The sequence below is a fragment of the Nannospalax galili genome, unplaced genomic scaffold (genome assembly GCF_000622305.1).
Source record: "Nannospalax galili isolate Female #2095 unplaced genomic scaffold, S.galili_v1.0 scaffold1206, whole genome shotgun sequence".
Lineage (NCBI taxonomy): Eukaryota > Metazoa > Chordata > Mammalia > Rodentia > Spalacidae > Nannospalax > Nannospalax galili.
The window spans coordinates 934,324-948,656 of record NW_008355162.1 but is presented as its reverse complement, the minus strand read 5'-3'; the positions used below and the strand labels follow the sequence as shown (position 1 = coordinate 948,656).

Below are 14,333 nucleotides of genomic sequence, written 5' to 3'. Positions count from 1 at the left end.
GGGGAGGGGAGGTGGGGGGAAGAAAAGAAAAGAAAACAAGAACTGTGAATAAGACTATCATTGGGTACAACTTACCTGTCTATCAGGGCTCAGACATGTCACCTATCCCACCTGACTTGGATCCCTTTGTCTGTGTTCACAGGAGCAGAACTCTTCGAGTGTCCCTGTGCCAGCCCAAGCTGCCAGTGTGGGGACCCAGCCTCCAGCTGTGTCCGTGGCCAGCACTCACAGCAACCCCCCATATCTCAGCAGCCAGCAGCAGGCAGCTGTGATGAAGCAACACCAATTGCTCTTGGACCAGCAGAAGCAGAGGGAGCAGCAGCAAAAGCACCTGCAGCAGCAGCAGTTCCTGCAGAGACAGCACCTTCTGGCCGAGCAGGTACCAAGAAAGGCAGAAGGAAACCACACAGGTGCCACTTGCACCTTGGATTTGCACTGACTTACTCCCGTGCCCAATGTCAGAGTGCAGTGTCCTTTAAAATCCCCATTTGGGGCCAGCAAGATGATTGAGCAGGTAGAGTGTTTGTCATGATAGCCTGGTGACCTGAGTTTGATCCTCAGAACCAACGTAAAGGTAGGGGGAGAGAATCAACTCCACAAAGTTGTCCACTGACCTTCATGCCCATACCATGGCTTGCACTTGGTACAAAGAGCACTGGCTGCTATTAGAGAGGACCCAGAGTCCCATCATCCACACGGTGACTAATAACAACCATAACTTTAGTTCCAGGGAATCCATTGCCCTCTTCTGACTTCCACAGGCATTGTACACATGTGATGCCCTTACATACCTATAAGCAAAACATCCATATACACAAAACAAAAATGGGTAAGTCAAGTTGGAGACCAGTCTGGTTTATATAGCAAGTTTCAAGCGAGCCAAGGCTACATCATTGGAGACCCTGTCTCAAAGGAAAAAGATAAATCAAAAACATATTAGGGCTTAGTAGGGCTCAAGAAATGGATTAGCAGTTAAGAATATATATATCGCAAGCTGGTCGTGGTGGCGCACGCCTTTAATTCCAGCACTCAGGAGGCAGAGGCAAGTGGATCTCTGTGAGTTCAAGGCCAGCCTGTTCTCCATAGCTGGGGCTACAGGGAGACCGTGTCTCAAAAAAAAAAGAATGTATATTGCTCTTCCAGAGGACCCAGATTTGGTTCCCAGCACCCACATCAAGTGGTTCACAACCACTTATAACTCCAGTTTCAGGAGATCCAACACCCTCTGTACATGGTGGAAATAAACTCATATAGATGCACACACATATGTTTATTATTAAAAAATAAATATTAACTGGGCATGGTGGTGCACGCCTTTAATCCCAACATTTGGGAGGCAGAGGCAGGCAGATCTCTGTGAGTTCAAGGCCAGCCTCGTCTACATAGTGAGTTCCAGGACAGCTGGGGCTACAAGGAGACCCTGTCTGAAAAAGACCAAAAAAAAAAAAAAAAAAGACGTAGTGTTTCTTAGGCAGGTGACCTGTGTCAGAATACACTTTGTATCAGTTACTGGGGATTAATAAAGTGAGAATCTATATATGTAAGGAGCATTCTCCTGTGTTGCTGGTCAATAACTTCTGCGTTACCATGTACATATGCCATCAGAGGCTGTGGGTCCCTGCTCTGTTGTAACTTTGAGGTTTGTTAGGAACCAGAAGATGGAAAAGGAAGTGAAGTTCAAGAAAGAAAAGAGAAGCTGGGGAGATGGCTTTGTGGGTGAAATGCAGTGTACTGCAAATGTGAAGACCTGAGTTCAGGTTCATATAACTGAGGACACAGTATAAAACTGGATGTAGTATTGTAGATCTGTAACCCCAGGGCTCAAGTGTCAAGATGGAAGACCCTCTTGATGCTCGCTCATGGGCCAGCTAGCCTGGTACACAGTCACGAACAAAAAGAAACCCTGACTCAAAACAAGGTAGGAGATGAGGACCCACATCCAAGTTTGTCCTCTGACCTCTACATGCACGCTATGCCTACACAGACATACACAGAGATAAAGAAGACAAGAACCAACTCCAGAGAGCACACGATTGAGGTTGCTCATTGACTCAGTTCCACCATATTTTAATTTTTTTAAAAGATTGATTTATTTTTAGGACTGGAGAGATGACTCAGTCGTTAAGAGCACTGGCTGCTTTTGCAGAGGACCAAAATTTGGTTCCCAGCACCCACATGGCACCTCATAATCCAGTTCCAGGGGATCTGACACTTTTCTGGCCTCTGTGGGTATTGCATGACTTGGGTGTACTTACATACATGCAGGCAAATACTCATATACATAAATTTTTTAAAATGAGTTAATTTAAAGAAAACTTTATCTAGCCAGGTATGGTGGCACATGCCTTTAATCCCAGCACTTGGGAGGCAGAGGCAGGCAAATCTCTGAGTTTGAGGCCACCCTGGTCTGCCTACTAAGTTCCAGGCCAGCAAGGGCTACATAGTGAGACTGTCTTAGGAAAAGGTTTTGACTGGAGAGATGGCTCAGCGATTAAGAGCACTGGTTTCTCATGCAGAGGACCCAGGTTAAATTCCCAGCACCCACGTGGCCACTAACAACCATCTGTAACTCCAGTTCCAGGAGACCTGACACCCTCTTCTTACCCCATCAGGCATTGCATGACACGGATGCATTTTCACACATGCAGGCAATATACTCATACACATAAAATAAAAATAACAAAGTATTTTTTAAAAATAAGAAAAGGTTTATTTACTTTTGTTTTATATGAATGAGTGTTTTGCCTACATGGATGTAGGTGCACCCATACATGCATTGCCTTTGGAGGGCAGAGGAGGTATTGGATCCCCTTGAACTGGAGTTACAGTGTTTGTGAGCAGCCATGTGGGTGCGGGGAACTAAACCCAGGTCTTCTGCAAGAGCAGCCAGTGCTCTTAACTACTGAGCCATCTCTCCAGCCCCTTCACCTTTTAAAAAAATAATTTTATTAGGATATAATTTATAGCACATAATATTCACCCATTTAAACTGAACACTTCACTGGTTTCCATTGTATTTACAGAGCTGTGCAATCATTACATAACCCCATTTCATCACCCAAAACAGACTGGATGCCCAGGCAGTCATTCGCCATGCCCCTGACCCACAGAAATCCATCTGTGAGCAACAGTCTTGTGTACCTTGCTTTTCTGTGACCTGACACTACTCATTTGATTCCACTTTACACTTACATTGAGTTTTATTGTTTTGCTTGTTCTTGATACTTTCTAGGAGAAGCAACAGTTTCAGCGCCATCTGACTCGCCCACCTCCTCAATACCAAGACCCTACACAAAGCACCTTCCCACAACAGGTCGGACAGTTCACAGGTAAGAGGATGAACAGCAGGCTTTGGTCATACAGGTTGGTATAGCTCAGCTCATTGGTCTGGTGTTGATTGACTTCCTGTTCCCTGCCTAGTATTGGGTACAGAATGAATTTACTTGCTCATAGAAGTTGTGGTTTGTAGAAGAGGCCTGTGGCATCAGAAGAAGGTCGCAAGCCAGGGTATACTGTCAGAAAAGCTTTCTCTAGTCCCTAGTGTGCAGTTCTCTGAAGCAAAATATCTTTAGTTAGGTGGCGTCTTGTTGGTAGGAAATGGTGTGTGTAAGTCTTAAGACAGTTGTTCATATGCCACTTCAAAAAATCATTCTTAGCAAGCTGAGTGTGGTGGCACTGCCTAAAACTGCAGCGCCTGGGAGGTGAAGACAGGAGGGTCAGGAGTTCAAGGCCATCCCTCTTGAATTTCTGGGATGGAAGGTGTAACACACCCTAGCTTTTGCTTGGCTTCTCTCCTCCTGTCTGTGCACTTTGGTGCCATAGGTGGCAGCACAGCTATGGACAGGAGAGGGCAGCCACACACTGAAGTCTCACCCTTCAGCTCTGAGATGTGTGAGTAACTTGCTTGGGCTGCCATTCCAAAAGAGCATAGATTTCAGCTGACAGATACAGGTCTGATTTTACCTTCCTAGCTCTTACTGGGTGATCTTAGAAACTTGTCTCTTTTCTTGACAGTAAAGTGTCCCAAGAAACTGACCACAGCCATGTCCTAGAGGAAACTAGTAGGGTTTCCCATATATGCTGGATGGGAACATGAAGTTGAAGCCTACAGGTGTCCCAGGAGCCTCTGTCTGGCCTGGGTTTCCTGTTCATCCCATGCCACACTGGTACAAGCTGTCAAAAGGAGTGAAGTTAGGTGTTTCAGCTCTCTTTTCTTCAGCCCAGTTTTTATTTTGGTGCTTATGGAGAGAAGAGGAAGATAAAACACTAAGCTGTGCCAGTCCTTGAACAATGACTTCAGTACCCAGAGAAACCTGTCTTGGTGAATGGTGTCACCATGTGTCCATTGCTCAGGCCAGAAGCTAGAGACAACAAAGTTCAGCCAAACATGGTGTTGCATACCTGTAATCCCAGCAAAGTTCAGCCAAACGTGGTGTTACATACCTGTAATCCCAGCAAAGTTCAGCCAAGCGTGGTGTTGCATACCTGTAATCCCAGCACTTGGGAGACAGAGACAGGAGAATTGTGAGTCCAGGCCAGCTACATAGGTCTATGTCAGGAAACTCTGTTTCCAAAAAGAAAAGAGAAGGACTCGGGAGATGGCTCAGTTGGTAAAGGCTTGCCATGACCCAAGCACTGGGAAGAAAGACAGATCCCTGGAGCTCACTGGCCAGCCAGCCTAGGTCACTTAATGAGATTCAGGCCAATGGGAGATCCTGTCTCAAAGTTGACCTGGCTTCCACAAGTATGTGCATCTCTGCACATACACACAAAGGGAAGGAAGGAAAGGAAGACAGCAAGTTTCAAAGGCTGGTGATGAGTAAACATATGGTGATTCCATGCTGGATTTCTGCCTCCCTCGACCACCTTGTCACCTGTGATAAGCAATAGGATCTAGTGAGATATAAACAGGCTTTCCCCAGCAGAACTAAACCACAGCCTCAGGCTTTACTACCCTGCTCTTAACATGCCATTCCCAGCCCTTCTCAGTCTTGCCAATGTAGTGCTTCTCTCTGTGTCTCTCTCTCTCCCTTTCCTTCTCTCTCCTGAGTTCCATGTAGTTCAGGCTGCTGTTGAATTTGCCCTAAACTCATTGATTACCTATAACTTTTGATCCTCCTGCCTCTACCTCACAGGTGTTAGGATTACAGGTATGTGTCTCCATGCCTGTGTTGGAATACTAGGAATTGAATCTAGGGGCTTGGGCATTCTAGGCAAGCACTGTACCCTAAGCTATATCCCCAGCCCTGTTTTGTCTTAGCTCTAACCTGCTAGATACTGTCCCCATGCCCTATCCATGGCTGGCTGGATTCTTAATTTCCCCACAGACTCTGTTCCTTTATACTTTTCTCTGCTTTGAATGTTCTTCTCTAACTTTTTTTTACTTCACACAGTTTCCCTATGTAGTCCTGGAACTCACTATGTAGACCAGGCTGGCCTTGAACTCACAGGGATCCACCTGCCTCTGCCTCCCAGTGCTAAGATTAAAGACATACATCATTACACCTGGTCTCTGAACTATTAATATGCCAAATGTGTGTGTGTGTGTGTGTGTGTGTGTGTGTGTGTGTAGTATAGTGTTGAGGATTGAATCCAGGGCCTTGTGCATGACCGACACCACTAGTCCTGAATACAATTCTCATCCCCTAACATGCTTGTCACCCTCTCTTTGAAGATGTTCCCGAATCTTCTTGAGCATCAAGTCCTCAGACCCCTGTGTTCCTGTAGCCTGCTGCTCAGGCTTTGACTCTGTCACACCCAGTGGGACAGAACTTGGATGGAGTGATCTGTCTTGAAATCCCTAGCACCTAGCTAGATCCCAACTGAGAAAAATTTGGGGGGGTAGATCTTAATAGGTAAATGGACAAGACAACTGGCCTTTATTCTCTCATGCTCTACCCCTTCCTCCTCTTTCTCTCTGAATCCTCTCATTGTTCCAGACCTGGCCTCCATCCTCTGACCCTGGATTGTCTTCTTGGCAGTGTATTACTACCCTAGTGTTAGGGTGCTACCTTGCATACCTGTGAAAGAGGAGCTACAACTTGGGTCTCAGAGTTGTCTCCACAGTGACAGTAAAGAATGCCAACTTGCTGGGCATGGTGGCACATGCCTTTAATCCCAGCACTCAGGAGGCAGAGGTAGGCTGATCTCTGTGAGATCAACGCCAGCCTGGTTTATATAGCGAGTTCCAGACCAGCTGGGGCTAAAGGAAGACCCTGTTTCAAAAAACCAAAATAAATAAATAAAAATAAAAAAGAGTGCCAACTTGAGGCTGGACGTGGTGGTACAGTCTTAATCCCAGCACTTGGGAGGCAGAAGCAGGTAGATCTCTGTGAGATCGAGACCTACGTAGCAAGTTCCAGGTCAGCCAGGAATACACAGTGAGACCCTGTTCCAAAAAAAAAAAAGATGAATGCCAACTTGGACCAGCAAGATCAATCAGCAACTAAAGGCATTTGCCACCAAACAAACGACTTGATTTTGATCCCTGGGATCCACATGATGGAAGGAAAGAACCAGCTCCCATAAGTTGTTCTCTGACCTCCACATGAATGCCATGGCATGCGCGCACGCACGCGTATACACACTAATAAATATATGTATGTAAAGAAAGAAAGTGTGCCAACTTGATTGACAGGCTCTTCTGTCTTCTAGGAACTGCTGCTGCTGTGCCTGGCATGAACAGCTTGGGTCCATCTAACTCCAGCTGTCCTCGAGTGTTCCCTCAGCCTGGGAATCTGATGCCAATGGGCCCTGGACATGCTTCTGTTTCCTCCCTCCCCTCCAACTCAGGCCAGCAAGACCGGAGTGTGGCCCAGTTTACTGGATCCCAGAGCATGCCTCAGAGCAGCCTCTATGGTATGGCTTCCGGCCTAGCCCAGATAGTTGCCCAGCCTCCACCACAGGCCACCAGTGGACATGCCCACATTCCACGGCAGACCAACGTGGGCCAGAACAGCTCGGTTCCAGCTGCCTATGGACAAAACTCTCTGGGAAGCTCTGGCCTCTCCCAGCAACACAATAAGGGGACCCTGACTCCTGGTTTAACAAAGCCACAAGTCCCAAGGGTGTCAGCAACCATGGGTAGCCAGAATGCCTCATGGCAACATCAGGGAATGCCAAACCTGAGCAACCAAACGCCAGGGAACAGCAACATAAGCCCCTTCACTGCAGCCTCCACTTTCCACATGCAGCAGGCCCACCTGAAAATCTCTGGCCCGCAGTACTCCCAAGCCATGCCCAGCAGGCCCATGGCCCCCATGAGCTCTGCAGGTGCAGCAGGGTCCATGCTACCTCCGGTGAGCACACAGCAGAGAAACAGTGTACCTGCATCTGCACCTCCTCAGGCAGCCCCACAGCAGGGCTTACCTGGTCTCAGCCCAGCAGGGCCTGACCTGGGGGCCTTCAGCCAGAGCCCCACTTCACAGATGAGCAGCCGGGCAGGACTGCACTGCACCCAGGGCTACCCTGTACGGACCATGGGCCAGGAGCTGCCCTTTGCCTACAGCGGGCAACCAGGCAGCAGTGGGCTGTCCAGTGTGGCTGGACACACCGACCTGATTGACTCACTGCTGAAGAACAGGACTTCTGAAGAGTGGATGAATGAGCTGGATGATTTTTTAGGGTCTCAGTAACGAAGGGATTTGTGTAGTATTTTCAGTGTTCAGACATCTTGTATTTTTTGTTCTCAGATTCAACAAAGAGTAACTACTTTGGACCAAAAGCCCATGGCCCAGGAAGCTGGACCAGTAGAGCCCAAGCCATAGCAGAGGCCAACTCTGGTCAGGATCTGTTGGGCTCCTGAGCCAGCAGCTGTGGTCCTTCGGGCTGGCCCAGTCCATCACCATCATTGCCTGGGATTGAGATAGCAGGATAGGGGTATGAAAGGTGTTTTCTACCCAGATGACCACAAACCAGTACTAACAATGAAGCCCTTCCATTCAGGCTTATCAAAATCTGTGCATTGTGTTTGGCCCGAGATTTCTCCACTTGCCTCAAGGCTGGGGACAAATTTTTGTTGAAAATTTAAATAGAATTATTTTCATTTTTAGCATAAAAGTAATTTTTTTAAGCTTAAGGTTTTCAAACTGATTAGGATAGGTGGTGGTTTATACTGATAAATGGCACTGGAAACCTGGAGTTTCCTTTTGATTAAGAGCCGTTTTTTATTCCTGCTCTTTCAGCTTTCAGGGTCACTGGAAATCACTGCCATAAGCACAGGCTATGACTGCAGAAGCCAAAAAAAGATGGCGACTGAGCCCTGCAAAGCCTCTCCTTCCCAAAGTTGTCTTTCCTAGTTGCCACTCAGTCTTGAGAACAGCCAGGCCCCTGGCATGGCCAAATACTGAAAGTGGAGATTTGGGCTCTGGCATCCTTGTGGGTTCTGAGTCCCAGCCTTCTGCAGTTTCTCCATCAACCTGAAATATATTTAACATGATAGAAGTATTGTCAGTCTTCAGTTGTGCACAGATGTCTTTTCCTCAACCCTGTCAGCATTTCCTACAACCTTTCTTTCTGCCTCCCCTTCGTCCTCTCTTGGCTAAAATGGGAAACAGTGATTTACTACATTGGAAGAGGAAAAGAAAGAGGAAAAGTTCCCTTAGGAACTCCTCATGTTGTAAAGGTTTGGGGAAAGAAGGCTGCAGGCCAGCCCAGGGCAAGGAATTACACTTTGTTTGCCAGATATCTGCTCCTCCTACATCAGGTGACTTGCACTTTTAAAGATGGCTTTATAACACTAACTCATCCTTTCTAAAGATTCAAGTGAGTTCTCTTTGAAGGTCTATTAGTTGATGGACTTGTCTGAGCAGAGAACCCGCAGACTAGAGTATGACACGTGGGCTACCACAGAAAGCAAGAGCAAGCACTTGTCCACCTCAGCTGCACGATGGTAAGCACAGAGTGAGACCTTTTAACACAGGATGGAGGGAAAGGAGTTTGCTGAAGAGGGGAGAAACCACAGCTCTGCCTGTTTCCCTGAGGTCTCAGACCAAGGAGTACCGGGTAAGGAACTGAGCCAAGGAAATTACACGACCAGCCTGGAGGATGAAGGGTGGGCACATGGAGGTAGCCAGTTTGTACCGGCAGTGCCTTTTTTGAGGGTACCTGTGCTCTCAGGTCTTTGTCTCTATAGCCATTTGCCACCACTGGTGGTGTGCGGGCCATTTCCCCTTTCAACCACCCTCCCTGCCTTCCCCAGACATTCAATTCAGCTCTCAGAGAAGGAGGTGAATCATAATGCGAGTGAAGACTCCACCCTCTTGCCAGGTTCCCCAATCGCAGGGGAAGAGGGTGAGTGACTTCAGCTATTCTCTACCAAAAATAGGGCCGAAGGCTGGTAATGGACCCTAGTTCCTCCTCTGGCCTCCTGTGGCTGCTTCCCACCTCCTGCCTCTGTCCCCCCCAAGGGCGCTCACAGGCCCCAGCACCCTGCCTTAGGCCTGGGCCAGCCACACAGGCAGTAGGCGGCTCACTTGCTGCAGTGTCATAGCAATAAAATGTGATTGTTGGGGTCTTCCCACAGAGCTGCCCACGGCTTTATTTATGAATCTGGTTTTGGGGAGTTGGGAAGAGGTGACAGCTTAGCACACATCCCCCTCTTCCCAGAGCCATGACTCAGAAGAAAAGGGTGCTCGGACTTTCTCATACACATGTGCTTTGTGTAAATAAATGTTTACAATTTTATATTGAAGATGAAATAAGCGTTAGAGCGTCCCACTGTATATTTTTTACTTTTATAGATTTTAAAATTATGATCCTTTATATATGTGTTTTGGGGGAGCTATGATGCATTTTATGGCAAACAGTTGATGTTAACTTTTTATGGTCAAAAATACATAAAAATCCTATTAACCCCTTATTCTACCTTCAGCTCTGTATACGCCAAAAACAAATCTTTACTTTTCTTGTCTTACCATTATAATAAAAATATTTTACTACTATGGAAACTGCCTGTGTATTCGACTTCCCGTGGGGTGGGTTAGCAAGGAACGTTGGACAGCTGTGGATTTCCTTATGTGGCAACTTAGCTTTCTTCGTGCACATTGTTGTCAAGGGGCTCGTTTAGTTGAGGCCTCAGAGTTACTTGTTATATAATGATAGGTGTTAAACTAGCTAGCAGGGACACCAGGCTGTCCCCTCTAGCACTTGCCCATCTCCTTGTTTAGGTCTTAATGGGGTGAAGGGTGGACTAGGATACTTTGGGTCCTTAGTGGTCCAGACATTCTATTTATAACTCAGGTGCAGCCACAGAGCTTCTCCAAGCTGCTTTGCTCCTCTGCAGGCAGGGTTTGGCTTTCCCCCATCACTGTGAGAACAGTGTGCTCTGTCCGTCTACCCTGGTGCAGCCAGCACCACACTGCAGGGGACCAAATGCTGGAGCCTGGTCCACAGGGTGTTCAAGGGTCCCCTCTCTTGCTCTTCTTTGCCAGAGCTGGAAGTGGGCCACTCAAGGGCATACCAACCCTGAGAGAGGCCATGTCCACTCCCAGAATGGAGAAGAGCAGCCTTGTTGGAGACAGGATGGAGAAACATGTGCCATGACAGAGAGCTAGATGACACTAGAATAGGGAAGACATCCTGACAGACAAAGCCGTGTTCACAACCTTGATGTACAAGGCCTGTGACATCTTGGCCAAGAATCCCTGGTATGTGTGGCCAGTGTGTGCTGAGCCTGCTGGGGGAGGATATATAGGCATACCGTGTAGCATGGTGGAGCAGGCTGTTGTACTGTGCTGTAGGAAGTTTTACAAGACATGTCTTCAAACTCCTTAAAAATAAACCATTTAGGGGCTGGAGAGATGGCTCAGCAGTTAAGAACACTGAATGTTCTTGCAGAACACCCAGGTTTGAATCCCAGCACCTACATGGCAGCTAACAACTGTCCTTAACTGCAGTTCCAGGGGATCTGATGCCCTCTTCTGACCTCTATAGGCATTGCACTACATGAGTGCATTTACATACATACATGTAGGCAATACATACACATAAAGAATAATTTTTTTTTTAAATTACACAATTTATTTAGCCCTGTAGTTCCTATTCTAAGATGTCATCCTAGAAAGTTATGTGACAGATGGGGAGCTTTCTGCATGGTAGAGTTGATAGGAATACTGTGCATGACTGCAGAGAATTAGGATCATCTTGCCTGTTACGGGACTGGACTAAGTTGTGAAGTGGGATGAGCCTTACTCCATGAGTGCTGTGGGGTTTTTATTTTTATTTTTTAAATATTTTTATCTTTATTATTTCATGTGCAGTGCCCACAGAGGTCAGAAGAAGGCATCGGATCCCTTGGAACTGGAGTTAGGGACAGTTGTTAGCCACCATGTGGGTGCTGGGAATCAAACCTGGATCCTCTGCAAAAGCAATGAGTGCTCCTAACTGCTGAGCCATCTCTCCAGCCATGAGTGTGGTGTTGTAAATATCTCTGAAGGATCTGAACATGGAATGATGGCTTTTTGGTATTCTTTTGCAAGACAGTTGAAAAGAAAGCTGGCTACTATAACTAAAACGTGTCTCTAGCCATTTTTTTTATATATATATTTTTTATGTGTATGCATGTATTGCCTGCATGTAGGTAAGCGCACCTGTGTCGTGCAATGCCCACGGAGGACAGAAGAGGCTGTTGGATCCCCTAGAACTGGAGTTACAGACAGTTGTTAGCTGCCAGGCGGGTGCTGGGATTTGAACCCAGGTCTTCTGCAAGAAGTGTTCTTAACTGCTGAGCCATCTCTCCAGCCCCACAGCCATTTTTTTTATATATTTTTTATTTACTTATTTCTTTTGTTTTGTTTTGTTGTCTTTTTGAAGCAGGGTCTCCCTGTAGACCCAGCTGTCCTGGAACTCACTATGTAGACCAGGCTGGCCTTGAACTCACAGAGATCCACCTGCCTCTGCCTCCCAAGTACTGGGACTACAAGCGTGCGCCACCACGCTCAGCTTATTATTTCTTTTGTAACTGCATGTATGTAAGTGCACCATGTGCATGCAGTACCCACAGAGGCCAAAAGAGGGCATTACATCCCCTGGAACTGGAGTTAGGACAGTTTGTTAGCCACCTTGTGGATGCTAGGAACCACACCCAGGTCCTCTGGAAGAACAGCCAGTGCTATTAACTGCTGAGCCATCAGCTCTCCAGCCCCTGCAGCCATTTCTGAGGTTACCACGCAGAACTCCGTAGTATCAAGGAACAAGTGTTTCCAAGCCTCTGCTATTCTGGCAGCACCCCATCATCCACATGACAGAGGAGGTCTCCATAAAGGACAGTTCTCTGAGAAGCTTTATTTATTTACTTACATAAATTAACCCAGTCATTGTGGGCTGGGGATGTCCCCAACGGCAGTGCTTCTACTGGTCTTTCAGTTCCTTCAGCCTTCTGACAGCAGACTTGACAGTGACAGCAGAGGTGGTGCTGTAGGTCCAGGCTCCACCAGGCACTGTTTTCATGCAGGAACCACGGTGCCAGATGCCAACAGCCTGTCTGTTCATCTTGGTCTTGCCACAAAAGGAGCAAGCAGGTTTTTACAGAGCACCTGCTGTAGGCAGGCATTGTGCTGGGGGACACAGGGAATGTGACAGGGACCACAGCAGTCCAGGAGAGTGAGGTTTCTGTAGTCTTCCTGAAGACCACACCAGACCACTAAGGTGAATCTGTAGAGGTAAGTGTTGGGAAGAAACTAAAGCAGGGTAGTGTAGAGGATACTTTAGACATGATACTCAGGACAGCTCTAAGAAGATGACATATAACTAAGGCCCAAATGCTAGAAAGGAGCCTTCTAGCCAGAGCTGGAGGAGAGGCTCCCCAGCTGGGGAGAGGGCACGGTGGCTGCACTTGAGCTTGTGCTGCTCTTCCAGAGGACTGGACTCGGATTCTCAGCATCCACACTGGACAACTCACAACCACTTGGACTTCCAGCTCCAGGAGATGAGACACCCTCTTCTGGCTTTGTGGACACCTGCAAGAACATATGAGTACTCACAGACACAAATTAAAAGAATAAAAATAGTTCCTGGGGCTGGTGAGATAGCTCAGCAGGAAAAAGATGCCTGTCCAATAACCTGAGTTTGAGCCCCAGGACCCAAGTGGTAGGAAAGGACCAACTCCTGTAACTAGCCCTCTGCCCTTCATGCATACACTGTGGCACCAGCACACATGTGCATACACAAATGTAATTAAAATTAAACAGTTTCTGAGGACAAATGGAATGGGAAAGAAAGTTCCCCCCAAGAGGTGTCAACAGGAGGGGAGATGCTGAGAAGGATAAATTAACATGACCACCTGTCATGTTAAATTTAAATAAAGAGAACCCCCTACCATTGTATCTGGTGTCTTTTGCCTCCTCCAGGTGCCTGAGGGCTGCAGCCACCTGCTGTGCAAGCCTGTGCAATTCCAGAAAGTCTGCCGGCCTGTGCAAGATTTACCAGCCTACCCAGGTGAGCCTCAGGAGATGCCCAAGGTAAGTAGAGGCAAGCTCAGTGGTCTGATGTTCCACTCTGGGTTTACACGACAAAGCCATTGATAGGAGCATTATCAACAAAGCTACTTTATAACAGCCACAGTTGACATGGCCTGCAGCTGCTCATGTGTAATCAAGCCATTTGCAAACTTGATCAAGACTGAAGTTAACTAAAGATCCTACAGGCAGAGCCCTGGCTAGTGCAGGGAATGCTGGGTCATGGTAAATTCATCTTGGACCTCAGAAGTCCTTTTGTCTCAAGCGGTTCATGCATTGGGTCACTCTGTAGTTTGCCTGTCCTCACGCCTGTGTTTGCCTGAACAATGACAGTAAGTTAAGCTGGGGCATCCAGTCAGTAGTTACTATGTGGAGATCATTTTGTGGAAGTTGGAATAGGCAGCTTCAGACCCTCACACACACCTCAGGTAGAAACCAGCATGGCAAAGACGGAATTCTATAGCCACCACTGGCTCAGTTTCCTGGATGCAGTCTGGGAAAGTCAGCCTACGTGGGGAAATCTGTGGTGTGTGCAGAAACAGGTGTGGAGGGAGGGTCTAGGTGCCCCTGGGACGTCCAGCACTGCAGGTGACTTGAGCAGGGCTTGACCACACAAGCTGCAGCCCGAAGCAGAAACTGGCCCAGCCCCTCATACCAGTGGCTGTTAGGTTGCTAGTAAAGTTGAAGCAGAGGGCTCCATTTTTAGCTGGAAAAGCAGGACTCTATAAGGAAGAAAGCTAGGAATTTATATTAAGTTGTGAACAGATCTGTGTTGTATGCAGCAGAGAAAAAAATGCTTGCTGACCACCTTTTGGTATATTTCTGAAATCATCACCTTTCTCATCTTTCACTATTTATTGTTGAGACAGGGTCTTATGT

General features: G+C 47.3%; 1 protein-coding gene across 3 annotated transcripts in view; it reads left to right on the top strand.

The window, feature by feature from the left end:
- Nucleotides 1-9,941, top strand: part of Maml1 (mastermind like transcriptional coactivator 1) — a 43,030-nt gene extending 33,089 nt beyond the window's left edge. For all 3 annotated transcript variants that reach the window (XM_008852256.3, XM_029555614.1, XM_029555615.1), the window contains exons 3-5: nucleotides 143-379; nucleotides 3,233-3,329; nucleotides 6,655-9,941. In XM_008852256.3, the coding sequence (XP_008850478.1) occupies nucleotides 143-379; nucleotides 3,233-3,329; nucleotides 6,655-7,634 (1,314 nt within the window). In that variant the 3' untranslated portion in view covers nucleotides 7,635-9,941. The remainder of the gene's footprint in view (nucleotides 1-142; nucleotides 380-3,232; nucleotides 3,330-6,654) is intronic.
- Nucleotides 9,942-14,333: the final 4,392 nt, after the last annotated feature.